The sequence below is a fragment of the Schistocerca americana genome, chromosome 4 (genome assembly GCF_021461395.2).
Source record: "Schistocerca americana isolate TAMUIC-IGC-003095 chromosome 4, iqSchAmer2.1, whole genome shotgun sequence".
Taxonomy (NCBI): Eukaryota; Metazoa; Arthropoda; class Insecta; order Orthoptera; family Acrididae; genus Schistocerca; species Schistocerca americana.
Genome location: NC_060122.1, coordinates 233576410 through 233604200, shown reverse-complemented (window position 1 = coordinate 233604200; position 27791 = coordinate 233576410). Strand labels below are relative to the sequence as shown.

Here is a 27791-nt window from a genome sequence, read left to right as displayed (position 1 = left end):
CCAAAATCAATTACTGTCAGTTGCCCAAAACATACAAACTTTATTTACCTAAAACACGTAATCAAACATGCCCTTAAAAGCATTCAAAAACAAGACGGCGGAAGCCCTTATCTTAAAATATTTCACGTAAAGCTCGGTTGAAGGCCACATACTGAACATATAACAACTCAAGGCTTAAGGCGTGGATAACAATAAGGATGTCCGCCGTCGGTAGCTGAGTGGTCAGCGTGACAGACTGTCTATCTTAAGGGCCCGGGTTCGATTCCCGGCTGGGTCGCAGATTTTCTCTGCTCAGGGACTGGGTGTTGTGTTGTCCTAATCATCATCATTTCATCCCCATCGACGCGCAGGTCGCCGAAGTGGCGTCAAATCGAAAGACCTGCACCAGGCGAACGGTCTACCCGACGGGAGGCCCTAGCCACACGACATTTCATTTCATTTCATAATAAGGATTTCCAATGGGCAAAATCTCCTTTTCTTTAACCCTTAATCACAGTCGTGAGTAATTCTCACGCAACTACCGTCGCGCGGCCCTGTGGACTGCGTTCAGAAGGCAGGAAAAGTATGTAAAAATCACCAATCTAGCGCTACTTTTTGAATTTAGTACTACGTATTTATTCCTCAATTATACATAAATGGCAACATATGCACAAAATATTGTTTCGCTGCTGTGAAAATTACATATTCATATTGCACTCTAAATTCTCATTGAATTTTACAGTGATGGACAAATATCGAAATATCTAAGTGTAGTTAGTTCTTGAAACTTGGTTGTTGCAGGTTAATGTTGATCAAGTACCATCAATGTTAAATTTAACGAGTACTCTTGACAGCGAATTAAACAGAAAAAATCTGCACTACTGAAAGTGGCCACATTTCGCACCACCTTACACGCAATGCGGACACACCTTACAAGAACATTAGAAACAAATTGGGACCTTGCACTTGCGACACAAATAACGTCTTTCTCTTCTTTTTTGGTGGACAAATGCGACATGTCTTCCTTCCATCCCTAGGAAGTTTGTCCTCCTTGTCCAGCTCTTCATAGAGATGTACTTCAGTTCCTAGAACTCGACCGATAGAAAATTTCTATTCTAGTGAGAGGCGTTTATTCATTATCCTTTCGCGCAGTGAAGGTTCGATCAGTTCTTTCGCCAGGGCTTTCATGGAGTTCATCCTGGTAAGCACAGTTCTTTCCTTGAACGACTGATGAGCAATATATGCATTGACAACACTCACGTCAAGAATACGGAAAAACACGGCCATGGTCCAGCGTTGTGTGCAGCGACTTGAACAATATTTGACAAACTTGTCGTCTACAGTATCAACACCACCCTTTGTGTTATTATAGTGGGCTATTGTTACAGGTTTTTTATTTTCCACGTCATCTTCTATGGAGTGATGCATTGTTGATATACGAATTACTGCTCTTCCTTTCTTAGGCACATGCGAAATGAGGGTGATATGTTTGGTAAATCCATACAACGTTGTTCCAACTTCACGTCTACCCGAAGGCAACAAAGATGCCGGAATTTCCTTTCGGTTCCTCCGCATTGTTCCCACTGTGGTCAAACCATTTTTCCGTAGCACGTCTGCAAGTTCGATTGTCACATACCAGTTATCAGCGGTATGTGCTATTGGCTGGCACAATTTGAGGACAGCCTGAGTGGGAACGGCGTATTTCTTCTCGTCTGGGGAAAGTCCTGCTCCATCAGTACCTTTTCCACAGTAGAGATAGGTGTTGAAGATGTGGTTAGTCCTGGAGTCGGTGAGGCATTGAAGCTTCAGGCCGTACTTCGCCGGTTTACATGGAATATACATTTTGAATTTACGGCGTCCTCTGAAACCGATTAGCATTTCATCAACTGTAACATTAGTCCCAATAATATAGGATCGCTGCGAATTTTCGTTGAATTTATGTAGAATGTTTGTTATAGCAGCTGCTGGATCAGAAACCTTACGTAACTCCCTGTCATCAGGGTTCTCAAATCTCAGGCACTTGAAAATTACAGCAAATCTTGTTGATGACATACTGATACGGAAAATATCACGGCCAGTCCCATCAGTACAAAAGAGAGAACGTATGTCTTCGTTATTCGATTTGAATACTGCAGTGTATATAAGAAGGCTGATGAAACTCTTCATTTCATAGTACAACGTCTGACTTCTGTTCTCTCAGTATTCGTGTATTTTACACGAATTTTTTCAAGTTTCTCATTTGTCCATGTGAGTATTTCGTTCAGCATATCATCACTGAAAATATAGCTCGAAGCAGTCAGTGGATCGATCTGTGATTGACTTCGTGTCGAAGTGCTGGTATCTTCAATATATTATGAGCTGGTATTCTGACATGCCTGTTTGGTTCTACTGCCGACCACATGAACCTGTTTCTGCCATAGAAGTACTTCCTAGCACGTCCCTCATCTTCATCGTTATATGATGCTCCTTCAGACCTTTCCTCGTCACTTTCACTCTCGCCAGACACACTGGATTCCGAATCATGATCTTTATGAATCAAAATCGGGTATGTTGCTCCCTGCTTCATCAATAATTCTTGAAAGTTTTTCTTCAAAATTTGGATCGTCTGTTCTCACAAACGAAGGACCAGGGTCACCTGACATATTTCCAAAGTCATTGTCACCGACAGATGCAAAGAACAAAACAACCAAAACCAAAAAAGAAAAATTTTCAGTCAGTCACTGACTTACACTAACACCGTTGTGCGGACCCGTGGACGTCGTTTCAACGAAACAATAGCACACACAGCAATTTCAGCACTCACTGGCGTGGCAACAAGCAGTAGACTGAGAATAAGGAAGCTACTGGGCCGCCTAGCTCTTCAAGATCAATAGCGTTCCTAGAAACAGTGGTGTGAAAAGTAGCACAGTCCCAGGGACTGCACGACTGTAGTTCAGGGTTGAAAAAAATTAGTTTAAGCAAGAATCTTCTAAGTTTTAATTTAAGACGGCTGCAGGCCTTATCTTAACATTAAAACAAACTAAATTAATAGACGGCTGAAGGCCTTGCTCAGTACTTGAGATTAAAAGAATATCACAATCTAAAACAACAGCCATGCGGCTTTTCGCGGATGATGCTGTAGTATACAGAGAAGTTGCTGCATTAGAAAATTGTAGCGAAATACAGGAAGATCTGCAGCGGATAGGCACTTGGTGCAGGGAGTGGCAACTGACCCTTAACATAGACAAATGTAATGTATTGCGAATACATAGAAAGAAGGATCCTTTATTGTATGATTATATGATAGCGGGACAAACACTGGTAGCAGTTACTTCTGTAAAATATCTGGGAGTGTGCGTACGGAACGATTTGAAGTGGAATGATCATATAAAATTAATTGTTGGTAAGGCGGATACCAGGTTGAGATTCATTGGGATAGTGCTTAGAAAATGTAGTCCATCGACAAAGGAGGTGGCTTACAAAACACTCGTTCGACCTATACTTGAGTATTGCTCATCAGTGTGGGATCCGTACCAGGTCGGGTTGACGGAAGAGATAGAGAAGATCCAAAGAAGAGCGGCGCGTTTCGTCACCGGGTTATTTGGTAACTGTGATAGCGTTACGGAGATGTTTAATAAACTCAAGTGGCAGACTCTGCAAGAGAGGCGCTCTGCATCGCGGTGTAGCTTGCTCGTCAGGTTTCGAGAGGGTGCGTTTCTGGATGAGGTATCGAATATATTGCTTCCCCCTACTTATACCTCCCGAGGAGATCACGAATGTAAAATTAGAGAGATTAGAGCGCGCACGGAGGCTTTCAGACAGTCGTTCTTCCCGCGAACCATACGCGACTGGAACAGGAAAGGGAGGTAATGACAGTGGCACGTAAAGTGCCCTCCGCCACACACCGTTGGGTGGCTTGCGGAGTATCAATGTAGATGTAGATGTAGAACAGTGGTGCTCAGAAGTGCTCCAAGGGTCGGTCTGAGTTGGAAACTCTAAAATATATTTAGGTGAAACATGCAGCCAAGCGTAATAGTAAATAACCGGATGGCAACCAAACCCAGGGACGGCTGAAGGACCGACCAACAACCTAATCAATTCCCTTCCACCCGACCATCAGCACGACAATAGAAAAATCAGCGACGACGAAGATACCAGCAACATTACGTCTTGAAAACTGGCGTCTAAATACAGTCAAGACACAATAACCACTCGAAAATCTGAACAAGACCAAAGGTTGTCGAAATAAAGTCCGTGCTGGACAGCAGCGACATGGCGAGGAAAAACACACTGCTGGAAAACTTCACTAAAGACCAGGGCAGGTAACTGGAATGTTAATGGCCACAAGGCAGAAGATACCGCTGGTGCACTTCACTAATAAGTATCAACCAATTCAATAGTTAAACACCATACAGGAAGACGGCTGCAAAATTTCGCCGACTCCAACACACCATACATCGCTGCTTGCAGGAACAGCCCAGAAAACAATGAATATAGAGATGTCACAGCAGTTGAGGTTTGATAACAGGTTAACTTATCAATTAACTTCAGTGTCCAGGATCGGTGGGCGACGAGCTTTGTAGCTCTCGCAGCTAGCTGCTCACAAATTGTACCGCGAGTGCATGCCGCCAGCGGCCCCGGCTTGACGTCACGCCGCGGAGGCTTCCTCGCTGCTCTGTCCCAACCAACCGACTGTCACACACACAGCACACATGGAAATATAGCGGTCACACCAAAGATGGTACCGCAGTACTAGTATCGATAAGCGCTGCTGCTGCCACTAAGGAGGCAAGTCAGCGACTAGTTATGGCAGTAACTCAGGGAGAAATAAGACGCCACTCGATTGTGACAAATACCAAAGAACAAGGCATCATTGCGAGCTGGCCATGGCTCAGACAGTTTTCTAGTTTTATATTGCCGCCGGTTGGTCAACCCTTTGCTGACGCAATAAATGTAATTAGCTGATACTCGTCATTTTCTGGGGCCTTAGATATTGTTTATGTGATATGAGGGTTTCATGACGTAGTTTGATCTAATGTGATGCTTCATATGTGACTGGATGGGCTTTATTCTCCAGTTCTAGTTTTCAGCCCCCGAGTACGTTTGTGTACACTCATGTTCAGAAAAAAACAGAAATCTTAAACGATTAGGAATGGGACATTCATCCTCATAGGACATGAACATTAGTATTTTCTGCAGAAATGATTAGCATTTCAACCATGTTGACCCGCGGGTTCAAGGTCAGCATCGATACCGCGCCGCAACACCACCTATCAATAAAGTTTACCTGTGGCTCTTGTTGCCTTGCAGGCGTATGCGCGAGCTGTACCACAAAATCAGTGATTTTTAATGACTCATTATTTCCATGAGTGAATGGGATGCGGACACCAGGTCGCATCACCCATATCCCCCCCCCCCCCGAGAAGATCGACACCTCTTCCGCATCGTATACTATCAGAAGTGACAGTACATCGTCGTTCTTTACGGCATGGGTTATGTGCAGGTCGTCCACTTCTCCGTCTACCTTTGAAAAATATGCAGAAACTTGCTAAACGGCAATGGTGTATGGAATGTTGTCACTGGGAACAGGAATGGCGTCAGACAGTGTTTTCGGACGAATCTAGGTTCCGTTTGTTTGAAACTGGTGGCCGCGTTTTGGTTCGCCCAGGCAGGGGGAGTGGCATCACAGTGACACACAGCACGCACTTAAGGCCTTATGGTGTGGGGTGCTACTGGATACAATCACAGCTGGTGAGTGTCCAGGGCACTGCGGCCAGTGTGACCTACGTGAATGATACCTTGCAGCCCATAGCCATACTTTTCTGCACGACACTCCAGAGGCCATTTTTCAGCAGGACAATGCGCGTCCACATGTTGCTGCACGAACACGTGTCATAGGATGTCAGGCTTTTGGCCTGGCCCGCCAGATCCCCACTCGTGTCACTAACCGAAAACGGGTAGGATATGGTCAAACGACAGGTGCAGCGCTATGCCACCATAGATGAACTTTGGAACCAGCTGAATGCAGCATGGACGACTATACCACAGGACGCCATTCACGCCATATAACGCCGATGCCATAGCGCATGGATCAAGCTATCAAGGCCCATGGCGGACCCTGTGCCTACTAGGCAACATGACGCATGCTGAACCAAGGTGACTGAAATGATAATCATTTCTACAGAATATATTAATGTACATGTCCTGTGAATGTGAACGTCCTATTTCTACTCGTTCACAGTGGTCTGTTCTTTCTGAACATGAGTATATTTTCCTGTAGCTCGAAAAGTTTTATTGAAAAGTTGCAAAGTACAAAATATTTAGTGCGCAGTATCGTACACGGATTGAGCAATTTCTTAGTAGGCCGTTGTTTCTCGTGGAATGTCCAATACGTACAGGTTGTATAGAAAAACGGAAGTATCGTACCCAAAGTGTTTGTTATGTAAGGTTAATATTTCCACGTTTTTCATCTTTGGAACTGTGTACACTTTTAAAACCATTCCAAGGTGAGGTACTATGTTCTTAAGTGGCTCAGCAATTTAAATCCGCTGTGTCAGCAGTCTTGACTTCCATACTTAACACATTTTCTATTTTATTTTGCAGTACTTTTCAGTAAAAACCATTAGAAATTTACAGCGGTACATTGCTCTTTTCCGATGATCTCACAGATGGGTATTGTTACTTCATCTGTTCAATACATGAAAGGTATTAATAGTGTGGCGTTCTTGTCATTATATTTATTTCGATGTACAGGGTGTCCCAAAATAGTGTAAACACTCTTTGAAAATGAACATCTATTTAATGAAAGAGGTTAAAAATATAAATTTAGTGGTGTTAGGTGCCTCATGGTCCGACTTAAGGTGGTAAATGCTCAAAGAGGTGTCAGTCCATCGCAATACACCGTCGACAACGGCTTACAACTGAGCGACATGCCAACTTTATTGTTTCCAAAGGAATAGCATCACAAGCTTGCTCGATTTACTCTCTGAGATCATCCAGCGTGTATGGTCTCGCAAAGTAAACTATGTTGTTGAGAGTACCCCACAGAAAGAAGTCTAGAGGAGTTAAACGTGGAGATCGAGCGGGATATTCCACACTCCGACTTCGTCCAATCCATCTGGCAGGAATGTACGATTGAGAAATGCCCTCACATTCAGGTGAAATTGAGGTGGCGCCCCATCCTGTTGGAAGTAATAATCTTCATTTCCAAACAGAATGCTACGACCAGGAGTTATCATTTCCAACATTTCCAAGTACAAGTCGCCCGTATCAGTGTTGTCAAAGAATTACGGCCCGATTAACCCTTTAGAAGACAGACCACACCAGGCTGTTATACCTGACATTAAAATTCTTTTGCTCGGTTACGTATGTATTCTCCCTGGTCCAGTAGACCGAGCGAGGTGGCGCAGTGGTTAGCACACTGGACTCGCATTCGGGAGGACGACGGTTCAATCCCGCGTCCGGCCATCCTGATTTAGGTTTTCCGTGATTTCCCTAGATCACTTCAGGCAAATGCCGGGATGGTTCCTTCGAAAGGGCACGGCCGATTTCCTTCCCCATCCTTCCCTAATCCGAGCTTGTGCTCTGTCTCTAATGACCTCGTTGTCGACGGGACGTTAAACACTAATCTCCTCCTCCTCCCTAGTCCAGTATACGTAATTATGGCGGTTAGTTGTTCCATCTAGTTTAAACGTCGCTTCATCTGACCAAGAATTCGTTCTTGGAATCGCTGCTCTTCTTCTCGTCTGTTAATGAACCACTCACAAAATTCACTTCGCCTTCGCCTGCAGGATCATGGCTCTGAGCACTATGGGACTTAACAGCTATGGTCATCAGTCCCCTAGAACTTAGAACTACTTAAACCTAACTAACCTAAGGACAACACACAACACCCAGCCATCACGAGGCAGAGAAAATCCCTGACCCCGCCGGGAATCGAACCCGGGAACCCGGGCGTGGGAAGCGAGAACGCTACCGCACGACCACGAGATGCGGGCAGGATCATGCCTGGAGAAGTCTCGGAATGTAAGGCTTGAAGTTGTGAGACCGGAAAATTCTGTGAACACTGCTTCTGAGATCCCAATTTCAAGAGAGCATTGCCTCACAGATTTCTTCGGGGATCGTGTATATGGCTGGATTATTGCATCAACACTCTCATTGTCTGTTGAATTTATCTTTCGTTCGCTATGTCCCTTCTTCAAATCGTGCACCGTCCCTTCGACTTCAGACTTATCTCTGATTCTTGTAATTGTTACTCTTGGCCGTGGTGGTGTTCCAAATTCAACTCTCCAACATCGGCATACCGCCCTCACATGCTCTGTTTTCCAGTAACACTTTATCACCAATTTCCGTTGTTCAAACGATAACGCCATGTTTGTTGACAACCCTGAAACAAGAGAAAGTAGTGTTATGTTTTTCACCGGTTTCTAAATTATTAGCCATAAAATTGTATTTCTGTCTCCATTCATTAAAGAGATATTTTCTTTCGAAGAGTATATACATTAGTTTGGGGCACACTGTGTTCATTCGTTTGAGAAACATTCCCTGTTGTTAGTCTCGATCATTTATTGTTCATATTCTGTTAGCATACAACTCTAGCTCTCCATCGTTTTTTCTTGTTAACTTCTTAAATCAGTTATTTTCTCCTTGTCCTTGTTACTCTATTTACGCATTTCAATGTTAAATATTTCGATCCATCTTCCAAGTGGTCTTCTTGCGTTACTCTTGCCAACTGAATTATTTACGTTATATGTCACGAAGGCATAACGCAAGTGTACCATGGTATCAGTGCGGAGATTATGACGCACCAGTTACCCTAATGTGTGATTTATTTAATTTAAAAACATAATTAATTTCTGGAAAAGATGATCCTGTTATCAAGTGAATAAAAATATTATGCCATCAGGCGTACTTTTCGCTGTGCCTTATGGCGTAATACTTACAAGAACGTGATGATGGGATCATTTCTGCCTGAAACATTTTTACTTCGTACGTTAAATAAATCAGATATCTGGAAACATGGTACATACATTATAATCTCCAAACTGAAATTTATAGCTAAATTTGTTTACTTCATTATTAATAGTAACAAATTATTTTTCATACGCTGTCCATGCTATTGCTGTTTTATGTATTTGGAGCTGCTATTACAGATTTTCCTTCTTTTCCTCTAGATTGGGTTGTAAGCTTACACTTTGTACAGAAATGGCATGCCAACAGCATACGTATTCACAACTCAGAAGCAGAAATCCATAAATCTCTGGCTTCTTTGTTAGCCATTACTGGTTCTTTCTAAGAGAACCCCCCTCCCGTAAGCTACTGCTTTCTGCTGTTACTCTTCATAAATTCGTTTAAAAGCTGTGCAGGAAAATAGCGGCCTTTGTCGAAGGATCACTCACACTGAAGCCATCATTGTAGGCCCAGATCACAACCCATTTAGAAGGATAACAGGAAGACCGTTCCATCATCTCCAATATGAACCCTCCTTCTCCTGGATACTGGAAACCTGCCCTGGTGCTCACAGTAGCCAGGAATGCAGTCCACAGATGTAGCCAGTAAATATTGTCTGAAGTGAAATTTTCGCCTTCATCTGTAATTACTATCAATTTTACACTATTTGACGATTTCGCCTATTATGCCATTTTCTAACGGTAGTTGCTGTACTTAAGCACAATCCAGTAACTTTACCTGCCACTGTAAAATGGCAGGCAGAAATTCATAGCCATGCTAGCAGTTGGTAAAAAGAATACGTTAAAGTAGTATCTGAACCGATAAACTGATTATTGTGAGTAGACAGTAATAAAACAGCTTTGGCATTCGCCGAACAGATAACACCGGCAACTGAGTACAAATTGAAGTGTTCCTGCCGTTCGTACCAACAGAGAGAAACTTTCTGGCAGGTTAAAACTGTGTGCCGGACTGGGACCTGAGTTCGATATTTTTGGCTTTCGCGGACAAGTGCGTTGCCGCATGATCTATTCAAGCATAGCTCACGACACGCTCTCACAGCTTCACCACTGCCTATCGTCGTTGGATATTTCAGTCGGTAGACTACGATCGACCGACTTCTAATGTTGGAGTCCGGATCCGGCGCACAGTTCGAATATGCCAGAAAGATTCAAATCGGCGCAGAGTGAAAAGTCGTACTGTAAATACAAAGACTGTATGCATGATTACTTGTCAGTTTTACTAGCGATCTGCATCGGCTTGCCACGGTCAGCACTTTCTACTGTTCGACGACTTATCTGGAGTAATGGTAATATGTATACTATATCCACAAAGTTTCCTGGTTAGTTAGACTGTTACTGAAAACCGTATCAAAATCCCTACATTAGTTCACACTGAAACATAAAAACGCTGTCGCTACTAATTACTGAATGTATTCCAATTCTCTGTCTTCTTTTACAGTTTTTGCCCTCTACAGCTCCCTCTAGTACCATGGAAGTCATTCCCTCATGTCTTAACATATGTCCTACCATCCTGTCCATTCTCCTTATCAGTGTTTTTCTAATATTCATTTCCTCTCCGATTCTGCGCAGGACGCATTCCGTACCTTAACAGTCCACCTAATTTTCAACATTCTTCTGTAGCGCCACATATTAAATGTCCCGATTCTCTTCTGTTCCAGTTTTCCCAAAATCCACACAATGCTCTGCTCCAAACGTATATTCTCAGAAATTTCTTTCTCAAATCAATATCAGTGTTCGACACTAACAGACTTCTCTTGGCGCCGTCCACTGTGGTCAGTGGTTCTAGGCGCTTCAGTCCGGAACCACGTGGCTGCTACGTCGCAGGTTCGAATCCTGCCTGTGGCATGGATGTCTGTGATATCCTTAGGTTAGTTAGGTTTAGGTAGTTCTAAGTATAGGGGACTGATGAACTCAGATGTTAAGTCCCATAGTGCTTAGAGTCATTTGAACCACTTGAAATTCTCTTGATCAGGAATGCTCTTTTCGTCAGTGCTAGTCTGCCTTTGACGTCCTCCTTGCTCCTTCCGTCATTGCTTATTTTGCTGCCTTGTAGCAGATTTCCTTAACTTCATCTACTTCGTGACCATGAATCCTGATGTTAAGTTTCTCGCTGTTCTCATTTCTGCTGTTTCTCATTAGTTACGATTTTCCTCGATTTACTAATCCATTTTCTGTACTCGTTAAACTGCCCGTTCCATTCAGCAGATAATTTAATTCTTCTTCACTTACACTCAGGATAGCAAGGTCATCAGTGATCGTATCATTGATATCCTTTCAGCTTGTATTTTAATTCCACTTCCTATATTTACATCACTACTTCTTCGTTGTACAGGTTGAACAGTAGGGGCGGAAGACTACCTCCTGGTCTTACACCCTTTTTAATCCGAGCACTTCACTCTTGGTCGTCCACTCTTACTATTTCCTCGTGGCTCCTGTACATAATGTATATTACCCGTCTCTCCCTATAACTTACCCCTATTTCTCTCAGAATTTTGAACATCTTGCACCACTTTACATAGTCGAACGCTTTTTCCAAATCGACAAATCCTATGAACGTGCTCTGATTTTTTTTACTCTCGCTTCCATTATTAACCACAATGTCAGAATTGCCTCTCTGGTGCCTTTACCTTTGCTCAAGCCAAACTGATCGTCATATATCACTTCTCAATTTTCTTTTCCATTCTTCTGCGTATTATTCTTGTCAACAACTTGGATGCATGAGCTGTTAAGCTGATAGTATGATAATTCTCGCAGTTGTTAGCTCTTGTAGTCTTCGGAATCATGTGGATGATACTTTTCCCAAAGTTAGATGATATATCAGTCGGAGGTATATCAACAGACGCATACATTCTAATCAGCAACGTGAATAGTCGTTTTGTTGCCACTTCCCCCAATGATTTCAGAAATTTCTCTCTCATTTGATCTTAAGTTCCCCAAGCCTCTCATAAATTCTACTTCTAATACTGGATCCGCTGTCTCTTCTATACCAACTGCTGTTTCTTCTTCTATCATCAGACAAGTCTCTCACCTCTTAGAGATATTCAATGTACTCTTTCCACCTATCAGCTCTCTCCTCTGCATTTAACTGAGAATTTGCCGTTGCGCTCTTAATGTTACCACCCTTGCTTTTATTTTCATCGTAGGATGTTTTGACTTTCCTATATACCGAGTCAGTCCTTCCGACAGTCGTTTCTTTTTCGATTTCTTTGAGAGGTTCCATGCCCTCTTTTGCATGTCTCCTCTCATTTTCATCAATTTTATTAATGTTCTATGTCATTGCACGGTAGTAACATACCGAATAAGGTTATTGTAAGCCGGCCGCAGTGGCCGTGCGGTTAAAGGCGCTGCAGTCTGGAACCGCAAGACCGCTACGGTCGCAGGTTCGAATCCTGCCTCGGGCATGGATGTTTGTGATGTCCTTAGGTTAGTTAGGTTTAACTAGTTCTAAGTTCTAGGGGACTAATGACCTCAGCAGTTGAGTCCCATAGTGCTCAGAGCCATTTTTTGAGGTTATTGTAATGAGGGTATTTGCACTGAGAGCTCAAAAAACACTTTTCACTTGATTCCTAAACATTTTGGGTTACTTCCCTGCGTGACCTGTGCGAGTCAAGCATCGGAGGGCGCGACACACGGCACTTCCGGTTGGGGGCTGCACTTCCCTGAATTCTGAGGGGTTCGCACAATAGGGTTAAGCGCCTGGTGGAACGACTGACGTCGGTCGAGTTTCGCCTATTGTATGCAGGGCGAAACGACCTGCGAGACGTCTGAGTGTCGCCGCATTTTATGTGATTACCGTTCCGGCGCGTCCGGAACGAAGATCCTGGCACCGACTGACTGCATTGTCCTTTTGATTCTGATAATACTTGTGGACAGTGCCCTGCTGGGTGCGACTGTCTGGCGCCGAATGGCCGGTGGTCTAGGCAGGTTGTTTTCGTAGCTGGTCAAACGGCAAGTTCAGTGCCCTCAGCTGAATAGCTGAGGCATGATTGGTCAAGTTAAACTGGGGCTAGTTGACGTCATAAGACCCTGGTTTTCGAGGAGAGTAGGGAGTTGAGCAATGTTGGCTTCGCTCACGCGTTGCGAGGGCATGGGGATTCGGAATCTGACTTCCTCGGAGTCGGACGGTCTTGCAACTTGATCGCTCGTTTTCGGAAGAACGTAGAATTCTCGGACAGCCTTCACGGCCACGGGTTGACACAGAGTTGCCGCACGGCAGAAGTGGGCGCCTACATCATCAGGACGCTGCCTACCGACGACGTGCTGCAAATTTCAGTACTGGTACAGTATTTTGCGGCTCCGCCTTTGTAAGTCCTTGTCAGTTTTATACTGAATCCCTCAGCACCACTTGCGCTCGCTTTGCTACAAGTCCACCTTACTCGTTTCTCCATGTGATCCCATTTGAGCTCCCACTACTAATTGCGATACTGTTATACAGTCGGAAGATTAATACTTGATTCATCAGGACCTCCAGTCACTATCGTCAATCCATTGCATCACAGAGAAGAGGAGCCCATTTTCTCGAGCGAACTCTTATTCTCATAATATTTCAGTATACCCTATCCTTTAACCTACTGTTTGTGTCGATATTCATGTGCATTTATGTTATGATTTATAGTGAATCTCATTGTAATATTTAATCCGCATGTCATTTCGTAGATATACGCAGAATCCCATTTCTTGTTGTTTATTACGATAAAGTTCTCTTTTTTTCTGAGTAGATTACGATTTTTATTAAATTATTGTGAGTGTGCAGGGGCCACCATCATTTTCTTCCATTGCCGTTGTGCGCATAATTAATTAGCTGGTAGATACGGAGGAGGTCGAGTGCATGTCTCGTTCTTATGCTAAATTCGTCTGAACTAAAGTGGAACAAATTTTCTCCACCCCGGCATCTCGCATCTTCACATTTGTCATGCAGCCATTTCGCCTTAGCTTTCTGCACTTCGTATTCATTCCATCGAACGATTCTAGAAAATTATCCGCCAATTCGTAGACGGTAAAAGTAATCATATAACTGTCTATCACGCGAACTCTGGCGATGTACAGAATCAGAGAACAGAATGTGTGGTCACATGCGTAGACAAAGCTTAAATCACCTTGTCGGTGCACGGTCTCTAAACGGTAACTAGAAAATGGCGATATGCCGACACCTAGACACAGTACCTCTTTCAGTCAGAGGCTTATATGCAGTTATTCCGTGTTTCATTAGACACAATATAGTCGCTGCCGTAAGTTCAGGCTGCAACATGTACAGACTCCTTACTATTACAGGCTCGCGATCGCTGAGTGTCTTCGGCCGGCCAATAAAAAAGCCGCAATGACGGCTTGCAGAATAGCTCTTCCCGACCGAGGAAAACAACCATTTTTCTTCTCGTGGCTCCGACTAGCGATCGACTAACTTTTTCCGTGTTCTACTCACGCTAATCAAACACTACTGCCACCAGAGACGAAAGAGCACCAATCAGTAGCAAGTGTGGCCAACTCATGTGTGCTAATACCAACCTAGACAGTAGTGTCGCACACAGCACAACTGTGATATGCGTTTTTCATTCGGTGTGAAACTGTTATCACTTACTCATACTATGGTGAACTGCCTATCAATAAAATGACCTTGCCCATGAGAGTATTTCACTTTTATTTTTCGGCATTGTATAAACAGGATACATAAACCAGAATGAGATTTTCACTCTGCAGCGGAGTGTGCGCTGATATGAAACTTCCTGGCAGATTAAAACTGTGTGCCCGACCGAGACTCGAACTCGGGACCTTTGCCTTTCGCGGGCAAGTGCTCTACCAACTGAGCTACCGCAGCACGACTCACACCCGGTACTCACAGCTTTACTTCTGCCAGTACCTCGTCTCCTACTTTCCAAACTTTACAGAAGCTCTCCTGCAAACCTTGCAGATCTAGCACTCCTGAAAGAAAGGCTCTTGCGGAGACATGTTCGCAGGAGAACTTCTGTAAAGTTTGGAAAGTAGGAGACGAGGTACTGGCAGAAGTAAAGCTGTGAGTACCGGGCGTCAGTCGTGCTTCGGTAGCTCAGTTGGTAGAGCACTTGCCCGCGAAAGGCAAAGGTCCCGAGTTCGAGTCTCGGTCGGGCACACAGTTTTAATCTGCCAGGAAGTTTCAGGATACATAAACATTCCTTGTGAATCAGTCTGTCTACTAATGAACACTGTATAATAATCCCTACTGTAATTCCTTGAGATTAGCCTTCACATGCTGACGGAAAACGCGGTGGATAATTTTAAATTAGAACTATGCACGGATTTATAGATTTTTATGTTTGGTTGGCATACACTAGTGGCTGAACAGCTTGGTGACTTGTCCTCATGCGCGTCAACTACAGATTGAAGATGGTGTAACAGCTGAAATTGGTCACAAGTGTAAAATCCATATCTATTAAAAAATGTATGTATGTATGTATGTATGTAACGACTGGACCGACTTCAACCAAAGTTGGTATACATATCACACACTGTCTGGAAGCACTTTCTGTGGGGGTGAGAATCATTTACCTTTCAAAAGGTCGGAATATATTTTGTAGCTCACGACGGGCAAACTCGCAAACTTTATTCATCCGGAACTTGAAAATGAGAGCACTTAGTCACTTGCAGCAAACTGTACATATTATGTAGAACGGTGGCGAAACTTTTTCTTGCTGCAAACGTCCTCAAAATGATGAGAGGAAAAAAGTTTATTGCTTACTGCTGCTCATGCAGTAAAACTTCCGCATCAGGCGTGACATTTAATTATTACTTCTGTACTATAACTGTGTTCACGACTCACTTTACAGCTAATACATACACATATTCTTGAGTGTAACTGCAAAATTATATCATTTTACGACTCATAGTTCAAGAGATATGACGTCATATACACTGCGTCGCCCGAAAATAAACTCCAAGGTGCAATTCGTTAGAGATTCAGCTGCAATATATGTGCAGATATGTGTGACGTATGTCTTGTGAAGTAAATTTGAATGTAAGTACTCTGCAAAAGCTGCAGATAAGCTCCTCCAAAACCCCCTGGATCGATTTCAACCAAATGTGATAAACATATTAGTATGTGGAAGAAGTATTGTAGGACTCATTTTGGGGTAGGAGTGACAACGTGGAGCGGGGAGGGGGAAAGAGTTGGTGGAGAGACAGGGGGTGGGGGGGGGGGGGGAAGGAGAACGTGGACATACATATGAGGGCGGAGAAGATGAACAAAGTGATGGGAGGTGGAATGGCCAGGAAAAGGGCAGCTGAGGAGGTGGACAGAGAGAGGTAAGAGGAGGAAGGAAAGAGGAGGAAATAGGCAAAAAGAGGAGGAGGTGGAGATGGACTGAGAGAGGTTGGAAGACGAGATGGACATAGAGAGGAACAGGTGGAGATAGTGGAGGATGGAGGAGGTGGCCAGGGAGAGAGGAGAGGGGGAGGACAGAGAGGAGGGTAGAGAAGATTGCCAAAGATACGGAGAAGGAGGAAATAGAGTAACAGAATTGGAAGAAAAACATACCTGAGAAATGCTACATATTCAGGTAGTGTGTAGTAAACACATTCGAATGTAGAAAAAAAAATTGTCATTTTAGAAATTTTGTACATCTGTGCTACATGACAAAAGAAAAGTAAGTAAAAGCTACGTCAAAAGGAAAGGAGATCCTAGATACCGCATGCTGTTACTTCAGATTTACAGCAGTGTGAATACTGACGAAGGTTTACTGTCGAGAATAAAGTCTTACAATGTTGGTCAACTTGGGGATTTTAAAAGAAAGAACGGGAAAAATGAAACTGTTCCAGAAAGTACAGGGTCTCCCGAAAGTACTATAACTTTTGAAAAATCGTGAATTCGTGATAGAATAACGTAGGTAGAGAGATGAAAACTGGAACACATTCCTGAAATGACGTTAAGTTTTATTTAAACAAAAAACGTGTGCAAAAACTGACCAATAGATGGTGCTGAACAACAAGGCGTCAATGACGTCGCGTGAGAATTGTGCTGATGACTGGGTGTTGTGTGATGTCCTTAGGTTAGTTAGGTTTAAATAGTTCTAAGTTCTAGGGGACTGGTGACCATAGGCACCTGCTGGAAGGTACGTCCCTATGCAGAATGGCGCTCCACCCCATAACTCTACACATATAAAAGATCTCTTGTGGATACAGTTTTGTGAGGATCAAGTGCTGGGCTGCCACATCCGTCATGCTTGACCTCCCAGGTACCCAAACCTCGATCCGTATGATTTCATTATAGGTAGTGACACACTGTCAACCTGGAGATACGCGGTATGTTGTAATTTTTTTATTTATGTTACGGACTGAAAACCCATGAAGAGAAGAACGCCCAAGAAATCGTCTTTGTTTGGATGGGATACTAGTTTCGGCTAAAGATCTAGCCATCTTCAGATTATAAAACGTTCTTGGTGTGTGTTGATATGCCGTAATGCTTCAAATGGCTCTGAGCGCTATGGGACTTAACATCTGTGGTCTTCAGTCCCCTAGAACTTAGAACTACTTAAACCTAACTAACCTAAGGACATCACAGACATCCATGCCCGAGGCAGGATTCGAACCTGCGACCGTAGCGGTCACGCGGTTCCAGACTGAAGCGCCTAGAACCACACGGCCACAACGGCCGGCTATGCCGTAATGGCACCAACAAAATCAAGAATCTTTATAATCTGAAGATGGCTAGATTGATAGACGAAACTAGCAATCCACGCAAATAAAGGAGATTACTTTACGGGTCTTCAGCCTCTAACGTAAATAAACAAAATTGTCTCTGTTAAAAATCAATTGTCGTGTTACTTATTGGTTCTGTGTCACACGAAGGGCGATTTATTGGTCATTTTGCGCACTCTTGGTTTCAATAAAACCCCAAATCATTTCAAGCACCTGTGTCAACTTTTTCAATCTCGACCAACATTGTTCCGTGAACTCTTGGATTTTCAAAAGTAAACGGACATTTGAGTCACTTTAAAATAGGCAACCCAGTTTACGTCAACTGCTCCAAGTGCGAATGATGTAAGTTGGGTCGCCTACCTTAAGGTTCTAAAAACCCTACCACAACAAAGATCAAAATTTAATAATGATTGTGGTGTTGCTCACGCTGCTAAATATTGCATTTTCGGGCAACAACAAAGTTATTAGAGCACAGTTAATAAAGTCATTCATGTAATAATGAATAAACTAGGCACTCATCTTCTCGTGTTTCCCACACTAGTCTCGTTGTAAAATCATGGCTCAATCGTCGAAAATCTAGGTGGTGATTATTCCTAGCTCGGATGCAAAGAGGCCTAGGTTTTATTCTGCTATAATCATAAGTTTTATAGATGTGTTTCACAAACCATTCTTGAAGATTAATCCTTTGAAAGTTAGCACAACGATGATGTAAAAAAAATAATCAGCACTCCGAATTGAAGTTACACTTCTTTTTTATTGCTTTTGTTGCAATATCACGTAACACACAAAACATCACAATACAAAACATACTTGAAAACATCTTCCTCACTGTTAAAGTTCACATTTTATAAGCTGACTACAATATGCGTCTTTCCAACATGAGGTCCAAGAGTTGACTTTTTCAAGGTCCGTCTCTCTAACTAACTAATAATTGCTTACGCGCCCGAAAATCAGAGTTACAAGTACGTCAAAGACCATAGTGACAAAAGAAAGAATACGCACAAGAATAATATATTTGCAATATAAAAATATTGATGAATCAAAGTACTTCTACATTAATGAAATCAAATCTGAATGTTGCCTCAGAAATATGTCAACTACTTTACAGAAACACAGTAGAATATTACTGGTATCGAGAGGTTCAGGTGAGGTGCCGTAATGGTTACGTAATTCAAGTACCATTACAAGGTGCACGAACATTTTGGCGGGTCAGTTTCATGTCGGCCAGCCTGTGTTAGCAGCTCAGCTGGTCCCCGTCCTCGAGCTAGCCGGCAGGGCTGAGGAGGGCACCGTGTGCCGCAGGGGACGCGCAAGGTGCTGACGCGGTCGCTGCTGCGCGCCGAGGACCCGGACAGCCCGCCCGAGGAGCTGGTGTTCACCGTGCTGAGCCGCGACGCGGCCGGCGGCCACGTGGAGCGCGCGCTGCAGCCGGGCCGGCCGCTCGACTCGTTCACGCAGCGCGACCTGGACGCCGGCCTCGTCGCCTACGCCCACCCGCCGGCGTCGGCGTCGCCCGGCGCCCCGGCCGGCGCGCAGTCGCGGCTCGCGCTGCAGGTGTCCGACGGCATCGAGACGAGCGCCGCCGCCGTGCTGCGCATCGCCGCCTACCCGCTGCAGCTCACGCTCATCAACAACACCGGGCTCGTCATCACGCACAGGTAGGCCGCCGCTGCTCCCCAGCTAAAGCGCCAGCAGGTGACTGACTGCAAACTCATAGCCAAAACACGCCGTAGCGGAGAAGTGATGCAACTGCCTCGAACCGAAGTCGCCATCTGCAGGCGCGCACACAATATATATATATATATATATATATTGGTGATCAAAATTAAAGCAACAAACGGAAATTTTTGCAAGGTAGCCTTTATTTTGCCACAAATATAATGTCGTGTGACGAGGGCCTCCCGTTGGGTAGACCCGATCGCTTGGTGCAAGTCTCTTGAGGCGACGCCACATCGGCAACTTGCGCGCCGATGAGGGTGAGATGACGACGATAAAGACGACACAAACGGCCAGTGCCTAAACGGAAAAAAATCTCCAACCTAGCCGGGAATCGAACCCGGGCCCTCCAGTTTGATAAGCCGGGTCGCTGTCCACTCAGCTACGGTGGCGGAAATTTTGCCAAAAAAGAGTACAAACAGGTGATAGTAAAATGGAAACAGTGTAAATAATACAGAACATAAACGACTGCAACATGCGTAGCGGTAGACAAAAACGTTCTTAGTTTTTTCCAACTTAACGGATTTACACTCAAATTCTGACAATTGGTTGTTGTGCTCAGTATGGGGTGTGACCACCTCCGGCAGCAATACAGGCCTGACAACGGCGGGGCATGCTGTGAATGAGGTCAGCAATCTCATGTTGGAGAGTGATGGTGGATGATGACGTGATAAATTCTGTCCCTAGTGCGTCCCAGACGTTCTGTATGGGATTCAAATCGGGAGGGCGAGCAGGCCACGCTATGTGTGCAAATTCTTCCTTCCCAAGGAAACATCAACCACAGGTGCTCTTGAGGTCGAACATTATCGTCCGTCAACAAAAAGTCTGGGCCCATAGCACCTCGCAACAACCACTCATGAAGTGCCAAGATCTCGTCACAATACCTGACAGCAGGTACACCTTGCCGATTCAACCGTGCAATTTCATGAAGAGCTTTTCAAATGGTCCCTGCTCAAACAATTAGGGCTCTCCTCGATATCGATTTCCCTCCTCAGTGTTTGGGTCCAGAAATTGTGTTCCACATACCCTCCGCCGACAATCGCTCTACAGTGCAGACTCGTCTCTGAACGAACGTTGGCCCACTATTCCACCCGCCAGGTGGAATGTTGACAGCTCCACTCTAGACGTTCCCTTCTGTGAAGACGCATCAGCGGTACACATACAGCAGGTCTCCGACAATAAAAGTCACTCTGCTGAAATCTTCTACACACCGTTTGCCTGTATACAGTACCTCCAGTGGATGCTGCCACGTCAGATGCCAATTGCCGTGATGTACTAAGGCGTGCAATTCCAAATAACGGTCCTCTCTTTCTGATGTCACACGTGTTCCGCCCTGGCCTGGTCTTCTCGGATACAGTTCTGGTCTCGAAACTGTCGCCCCATCCGAAAAATAACCGAACGTGGGTCATCGGCCACATCAGTTTGCGACTGTCCTGCTTCCATTTTCCCTATGGCGCTCCACCATAGAGAGTCTGCTAGGCTTCTCTGTGCCATACAGCACCGTCTATGACTGTGTACACAGCGATTGTGGATGTGGGACTATGCAGCAAACACCATCCCGTTCGCTAGATGCCCAGACGGTGCGGAACACGAATCATACTGGCATCTGTTGACAGTTTGTATGATTATATCGAGAATTAGAAACAGGACGGGAAAAAGCGGTTTGGCCACAGCGTGCTTTGGTAATTTGCGATAGTCAGCGCTAGTCGCCAACATCACGAGATCAGGTACGGAGCGAGCTTTCTGTATGTTGGAGTTCAACAAAAACAAGTGTGCTACAGCTATTCAACGGATGTTTAGAACCAAGTACCGTAAGAAGCCACCAACAAGGAAAAATATGATAGAGAATACGAAAAGCAACTTCCACAGTCGATGATACCACGTTGGGACGGGTATGGCAAGAATTCGATTACCGTACTAATGTCTGCCGCGTCACTCACGGTTCGCATATGTTTGTAAAAAAACTTTCTGAGTTTCTCTTCAAAAAGCAAAATATATGACATCTGTACAGGGAGAAAAATTGTATCACAAAATTTTAAGCATGGGTAGCTGATGCCAGTAGGAACCAAAATTACTGATGTTGTGTAGGCCGACACCGCACAATTTTTTTGAATCCTTTGCCTCCCGTCAACAGCTGTTAGTTCGCGTACAGAAAGTCTTTTACAAATTGTGTCGGCCCTGGAAAGGACCTTCTTTGTAGCTAGGACTTTGTTCACTTACAGGAGGTGCTCGAACTAGCTACCCTATGACGCTGCGCAAGCTTGGTAACGTCGAACGGGTTTTGCCGAACTCTTTCAAAGTTTCCTGGCATTGTCCTGATGTGATTGGCGGCATGTTGAATGCGATCCATCCGTTCCTCTCCATTTCTAGGTGATACGCGTCCGGATGAGTGAATTAGAACTTTGAAGAGTCTCCACAGGAAAAAGTTTGGTGGCGCGAGGTCTGGTAATCGAGGGGGCCATGTCCTACGACCACCTCTGCCAATTACCCTGCCGTCGAAGAGTTCATTTAAATATCCGCGCACAGAACGACTGTTACGTGCGGGCGCCCCATCATGCTGCAACCACATGCGTAGCCGTATATCCAGGGGAACATCTTCCAGGAGGCAAAAAGTGAAGGTGATATGCTCTGGTAAGTCGAGGAGGTAGACGGATCGGCCCAATCAGATGGGACATCTGCCCAAATGTTGAGCGAAAATCGTTCCTGTTATCCGTTGACGTGTATGACATGAGGATTTCCCCTTCTCCAGTAATGCACGTTTCGAGTGTTGTAAAGGCCATCCCGAGGGAAGGTGCACTCGTCGCTAAACAACACAGTGGCTGGGAAGTCGGGATCTCGTGCAACATGTAGCAGAAACCACCGGCGAAACCCTAGCCTGCATTCATAGTCCGCCACAGGATTTGTATCTTGGACAGGGTGGAGACTAAATGGATGCTGGCCGTCATCTCTCAAAACCTCCCACCGGTCCTGATACAACCGCCGAGATTCATGCGAATTACCTTCGGCTAGTCCATAAACAAAAACCATACCCCGTTGTTCTTGAAACGAATGCTGTATGACTAAATCGCTGGTGACGTGTGTGTGCTCTGAAGCGAAGCTTACGCGTGAATGTCTCTGACGTGAGGTGGTTACAAGACCTATTCGACACGTTTGCGTATCACGTTGGAGCAGTGACGGGAAGAGGGACGTTTGTATGTGCGAACCGACAACCTTAGCGCTGCCCGTCACCCGACGAACAGCAACAGGGCAATCGCACTGCAAATCGGAGCGAGTGACACAAACTTTCAGTAGTTTAAAAATGGTAGGTAGTCGACCTACATAACATTAGTAATTTTGGTTCCTACTGGCACCAACTATCCAGGGATATATATATATATATATATATATATATATATATATATACGTTAGTTTTGTTAGCACATCTGAACATATAAACAAATACGTAATCAGTGCCGTTTGTTACATTGTAAAATATTAATTACATCCGGAGATATGGTAACCTGAAGTTGACGCTTGAAGCATTGTCCTTACTTCATTGCAGGGGCCCAAACAGCTGCAACATACATCGCGTTTCTACAGAATGATCTGCCAACGTTGCTCGAAAATGTCCCACTGGAAACGCGTCGACGTATGTGGTATCAGCATGATGGTGCACCTGCACATTCCGCAATTAACACTAGGCTGACCCTTGACTGGATGTTCGACGGGCGTTTCATAGGACGTGGAGAACGCATAAATTGGCCAGCCCGTTCTCCTGATCTTACACCTCTGGACTTCTTTCTGTGGGGTACGTTAAAGGAGAATGTGTACCGTGATGTGCCTACAACCCCAGAGGATATGAAACAACGTATTGTGGCAGCCTGCGGCGACATTACACCAGATGTACTGCGGCGTGTACGACATTCATTACGCCAGAGATTGCAATTGTGTGCAGCAAATGATGGCCACCACATTGAACATCTATTGGCTTGACATGTCGGGACACACTCTATTCCACTCCGTAATTGAAAACGGAAACCACGTGTGTACGTGTACCTCACCCCTCATGGTAATGTACAAGTGCGTCAGTGAAAAAGACCAATAAAAAGGTGTTAGCATGTGTACGTAACGTGCTGTTCCAGTCTCTTCTGCACCTAAGGTCCAGCACGGTTCTCTTTGGATCTCTACGTAATTCGGTGCTCTCCGATACACACGATCGAACAGCGGAGGAGTGGTACTCAAGCGTCAACTTTAGGTTACAATATCTCCGGATGTAATTAACATTTTACAATGCAACAAGCGGCAATGATTACATATTTGTTTATATGTTCAGATGTGCTAACAAAACTAACGGGGTTCCATTTAAAAAAACGTAGGTTTGTGTTAAAAAACATACTCCCGTGCATTTTTTTATGGTTTGTATTAACCAATTACACTAGCCCCTCCCCTCACGTTCGGTCTGTGTTATCGATTCGTCAGTATTTGATGTGGTTTACGAAATATATCCAGCGGTAATGTTAGGGGCCTCACCCTGTATATAGGGAAAGTTTCTGGTCACTGGTGAAACATTCCAGTCGTTGGATTTAGCAACAACAAACGCAGCAAGTACATTATCTATAATAAACATAATCGAATTTTGAGATGATACTTCTATTGAAAGAATAAAAGAAGACACAATATGTCGTAGAAATCAGAAGCTGAAAAAAAATTGGAAGTAGGCGGACACGAACCCGCTACCTTTCACTTCACTTTTCTTTTTGCTTCGTATCACAGTAAAAATTTAAATGAAATCCTGTCACACGTTTAAGAGTTAAGTAAATTTGAATTTCAGGAACAACCACTTCATTTTCATACCACATATAATACAGGGTGTAACAAAAATTTAAAGCACAAGTTGCACGACACATTTCGCACACGTAGACGAAGAAATTCTGTTGCATCAACATGGATCGGGAAACGCTTTGTGTCCATGTTACAACTCGTGTTGTCCAACTCGTTTCAACGAGATTTGATTGCAAATTTTCGCAATATGCCGCTACAGTCACAGGTTCGAATCCTGCCTCGGGCATGGATGTGTGTGATGTCCTTAGGTTAGTTATTTTTAAGTAGTTCTAAGTTCTAGAGGAATGATGAGCTCAGATGTTAAGTCCCATAGTGGTCAGAGCCATTTGAACCATTTTTTGAAATAGAGCATCGTCTGGCCCCTAAACCACCTTAATGTGTTCGTTTTAGTAGGTGGTTACTACGTCACTTCTGGGAAGAATGCAAGCCCTACTCCAATGTTGTGTTGTCCCATTCGAAAAAAGAAAGCGACCATTTGCGTCGCCAAACGCCACACTTCTGCCGAGGGGCCGCATATGAGGCATCTACATCTACATTTATACTCCGCAAGTCACCCAACGGTGTGTGGCGGAGGGCACTTTACGTGCCACTGTCATTACCTCCCTTTCCGGTTCCAGTCGTGTATGGTTCGCGGGAAGAACGACTGCCGGAAAGCCTCCGTGCGCGCTCGAATCTCTATAATTTTACATTCGTGATCTCCTCTGGAGGTATAAGTAGGGGAAAACAATATATTCGATACCTCATCCAGAAACGCACCCTCTCGAAACCTGGACAGCAAGCTACACCGCGAAGCAGAGCGCCTCTCTTGCAGAGTCTGCCACTTCAGTTTGCTAAACATCTCCGTAACGCTATCACTCTTACCAAATAACCCTGTGACGAAACGCGCCGCTCTTCTTTGAATCTTCTCTATCTCCTCCGTCAACCCGACCTGGTACGGATCCCACACAGATGAGCAATACTCAAGTATAGGTCGAACGAGTGTTTTGTAAGCCACCTCCTTTGTTGACGGACTACATTTTCTAAAGACTCTCCCAATGAATCTCAGTGTTCATCGAAGTGCAGAGATTGCCATTGAGGACATAATGGTGAATCCGTCATACGTATCGCACGTAGTCTGGATCGAGCGAATTTTTGCCATTAACTGTTAGGCGCCACACCGCACGTTTCTCTGTTCTAAGGAAACTTAGTGTATCGATCGCCGTATCACATGCCACGTGTTACTTGGCTGCCTCCCCTCATCATGAGGTGAAGTGACCGGGAAATGTACTGGATCCCCACTGGCGCCATTCAAGAAAATGGTGCTAGTTCCTCTGTTAATATTCCTGTCAAACATGTCTGAAGTCGTCTCCAGAATTTTAACATCGTGCTGATATATAGTGCCACCGCTCGTCCGTGAAAATGCACGAGACCCAGTCCAACCTCAGCAGGAGGGAGGGTAAGGGCGTCGTATCTTGTTGTAAATAGTACACCTGCACTCACGAAGGAACCGAGCACCGCCAGTATGTGTCATGCCATCGTCATCGGCATTGGGAGTACTTGGGAAAAGCGCGGAATTCGTGACACTAGGTAGGTGATAGCATATGTGACCCCTTGGAGCACGTCTAATGCCCGTGTGATGTTACCTTTGTCGCCCGTCCGGACTGACTGTATCAGTCTCATAGTTGTACACTGCTGTGCGTCGTATGTCAAAAAAATGGTTCAAATGGCTCTGAGCACTTTGGGACTCAACTGCTGAGGTCATTAGTCCCCTAGAACTTAGAACTAGTTAAACCTAACTAACCTAAGGAGATCACAAACATCCATGCCCGAGGCAGGATTTCAACCTGCGACCGTAGCGGTCTTAAGGTTCCAGACTGCAGCGCCTTTAACCGCACGGCCACTTCGGCCGGCTGTCGTATGTCGTTGGTGAAAACAATCCCTATACATTTCAGAGTATCCATGAGCCGTAAAGGTGCTACACATTCTTCCTTTAATCCAAGAGCAATATTTAACGTCACCGACTTGTCCACATTTATACGGCTGCCAGTGGCGGTTCCATATTTGTGGATTCAATCTGAAGCTACGCGCATATCGTTTCCACTTCGACGTTTGATCGAGTGAGATCTCTTGGGGCAAATTGCGGAGGCGTGCTGCCGTATTTAAAATATTTTACAGTCGCAGATAAGGAGCGTGAGTGGCCGTTAGTCCTGTATCCGTGACGCAACCAAGGGTTTATGTGTCGAGATAATCAGCCCCTCCACGGAGGCAGGCGTTAAGGGCACGTCAGGAGACATTAATTCGCGGCAGATAGCAGTCACTCTGGATGCCATCATATAGCTAAATGTCCTACAGAATGCCAAAGGGAACCCATCGGGACCCGGTGATTTATTCACCGCTCCCCTACCAATCGTCTCCAACCCTTTTCTTCTGCAATCTCCTCCATCAATTGTGCATCCACCTCTGGTGGAATCATAGGTGTAGCTTCGCTTATGGCCATCACTTCGGTATCCAGTACAGTGTGAAGTTGAGTGTAATGTATGCAAAGTCATTGCCTATTTCTTGTTGTGATGTCAGGTGTCTGCTGCACGTACCAGGACTCTTCGTTGGTTTTTGCTTTCGTTCACGATGTGATATAACGAAGGGCGTTTGCCTGTAACCTGTTCTAATGTCCATACCCTGACCACTGCACCTTCGAGGTGGCGTCACATGATGGTTATAATTTTGGCCTCTTCGCTCCGGAGAAGGCCCATTCCCGTAGCACCGTTAAATAGAAGTCCATCGTCCGACGTCACCTCACTACCTGTTCACGACCACATGTCGCCATTACACGGCGTAGAGCCCGTTTGGTATAATCCATCCGCCAACGCAGGGTCATGGAATACTCCCGAAGGCGTTGTTCACTAGATCTGCAAACACCTTCAATGGCTTCCCGACAAGCTGAGTCCCTCAGGTGGGCGACCTTCATTTTCCAAGGACCGCGGATACTACCACCGGAGGGAGATCGTACATGTAACGCCGTATGGTCGATACAGATTGTAGGACATAATTCCACTTCGTTCGAGACTACTAGCGGAATGACAGTTTCCATGGACATGCTCCCAGGTGTCAACCAAACGTACGTCCTGCACCAGCATTCGTAGTTGTGGGCACGAGTATATCGAGGAAATTGAGCTTTGGGTGGAAGTACACAATTAAAATCGCCGCCTAGGATCAAGTGGTCGTTTCAACCTTGGAAGAGCGGGGTAGTTTCCTCTGCGAAGAAGCGGGAACGCTCTCATCTCCTGTCTGTACCGCACGGGGAGTAGATGTTGATGAGTCGTATATCAATCACCGTAATTGCTAATCCACGCGCCGACGATAGCTACAGTACATCCTCTGCCGTGGAGCCTTCTCTGAGAAGTACTGCTATGCCGCTGTCAATTTCGGAGGCACGTGAGAGACAGGATTCGTCGCCGTACGTGACAGGAAATTCGTTGACGTATCCTTCCTGGAAGAGGACGATGTCGATGTCCGCCGCTTGTAACATATGTTTGAGCAAAGACATCGTAATAGCCGGCCGAAGTGGCCGTGCGGTTCTTGGCGCTGCAGTCTGGAACCGCGAGACCGCTACGGTCACATGTTCGAATCCTGCCTCGGGCATGGATGTGTGTGATGTCCTTAGGTTAGTTAGGTTTAACTGGTTCT

General features: G+C 44.9%; 1 protein-coding gene across 1 annotated transcript in view; it reads left to right on the top strand.

Moving 5' to 3' along the window:
* The window catches only part of LOC124613370 (chondroitin sulfate proteoglycan 4), a 553335-nt gene that overhangs the window by 229351 nt on the left and 296193 nt on the right, over positions 1 to 27791 (top strand). Inside the window, exon 9 of the mRNA XM_047142070.1 lies at positions 18894 to 19249. Coding sequence (XP_046998026.1) covers positions 18894 to 19249 — 356 coding nt within the window. The remainder of the gene's footprint in view (positions 1 to 18893; positions 19250 to 27791) is intronic.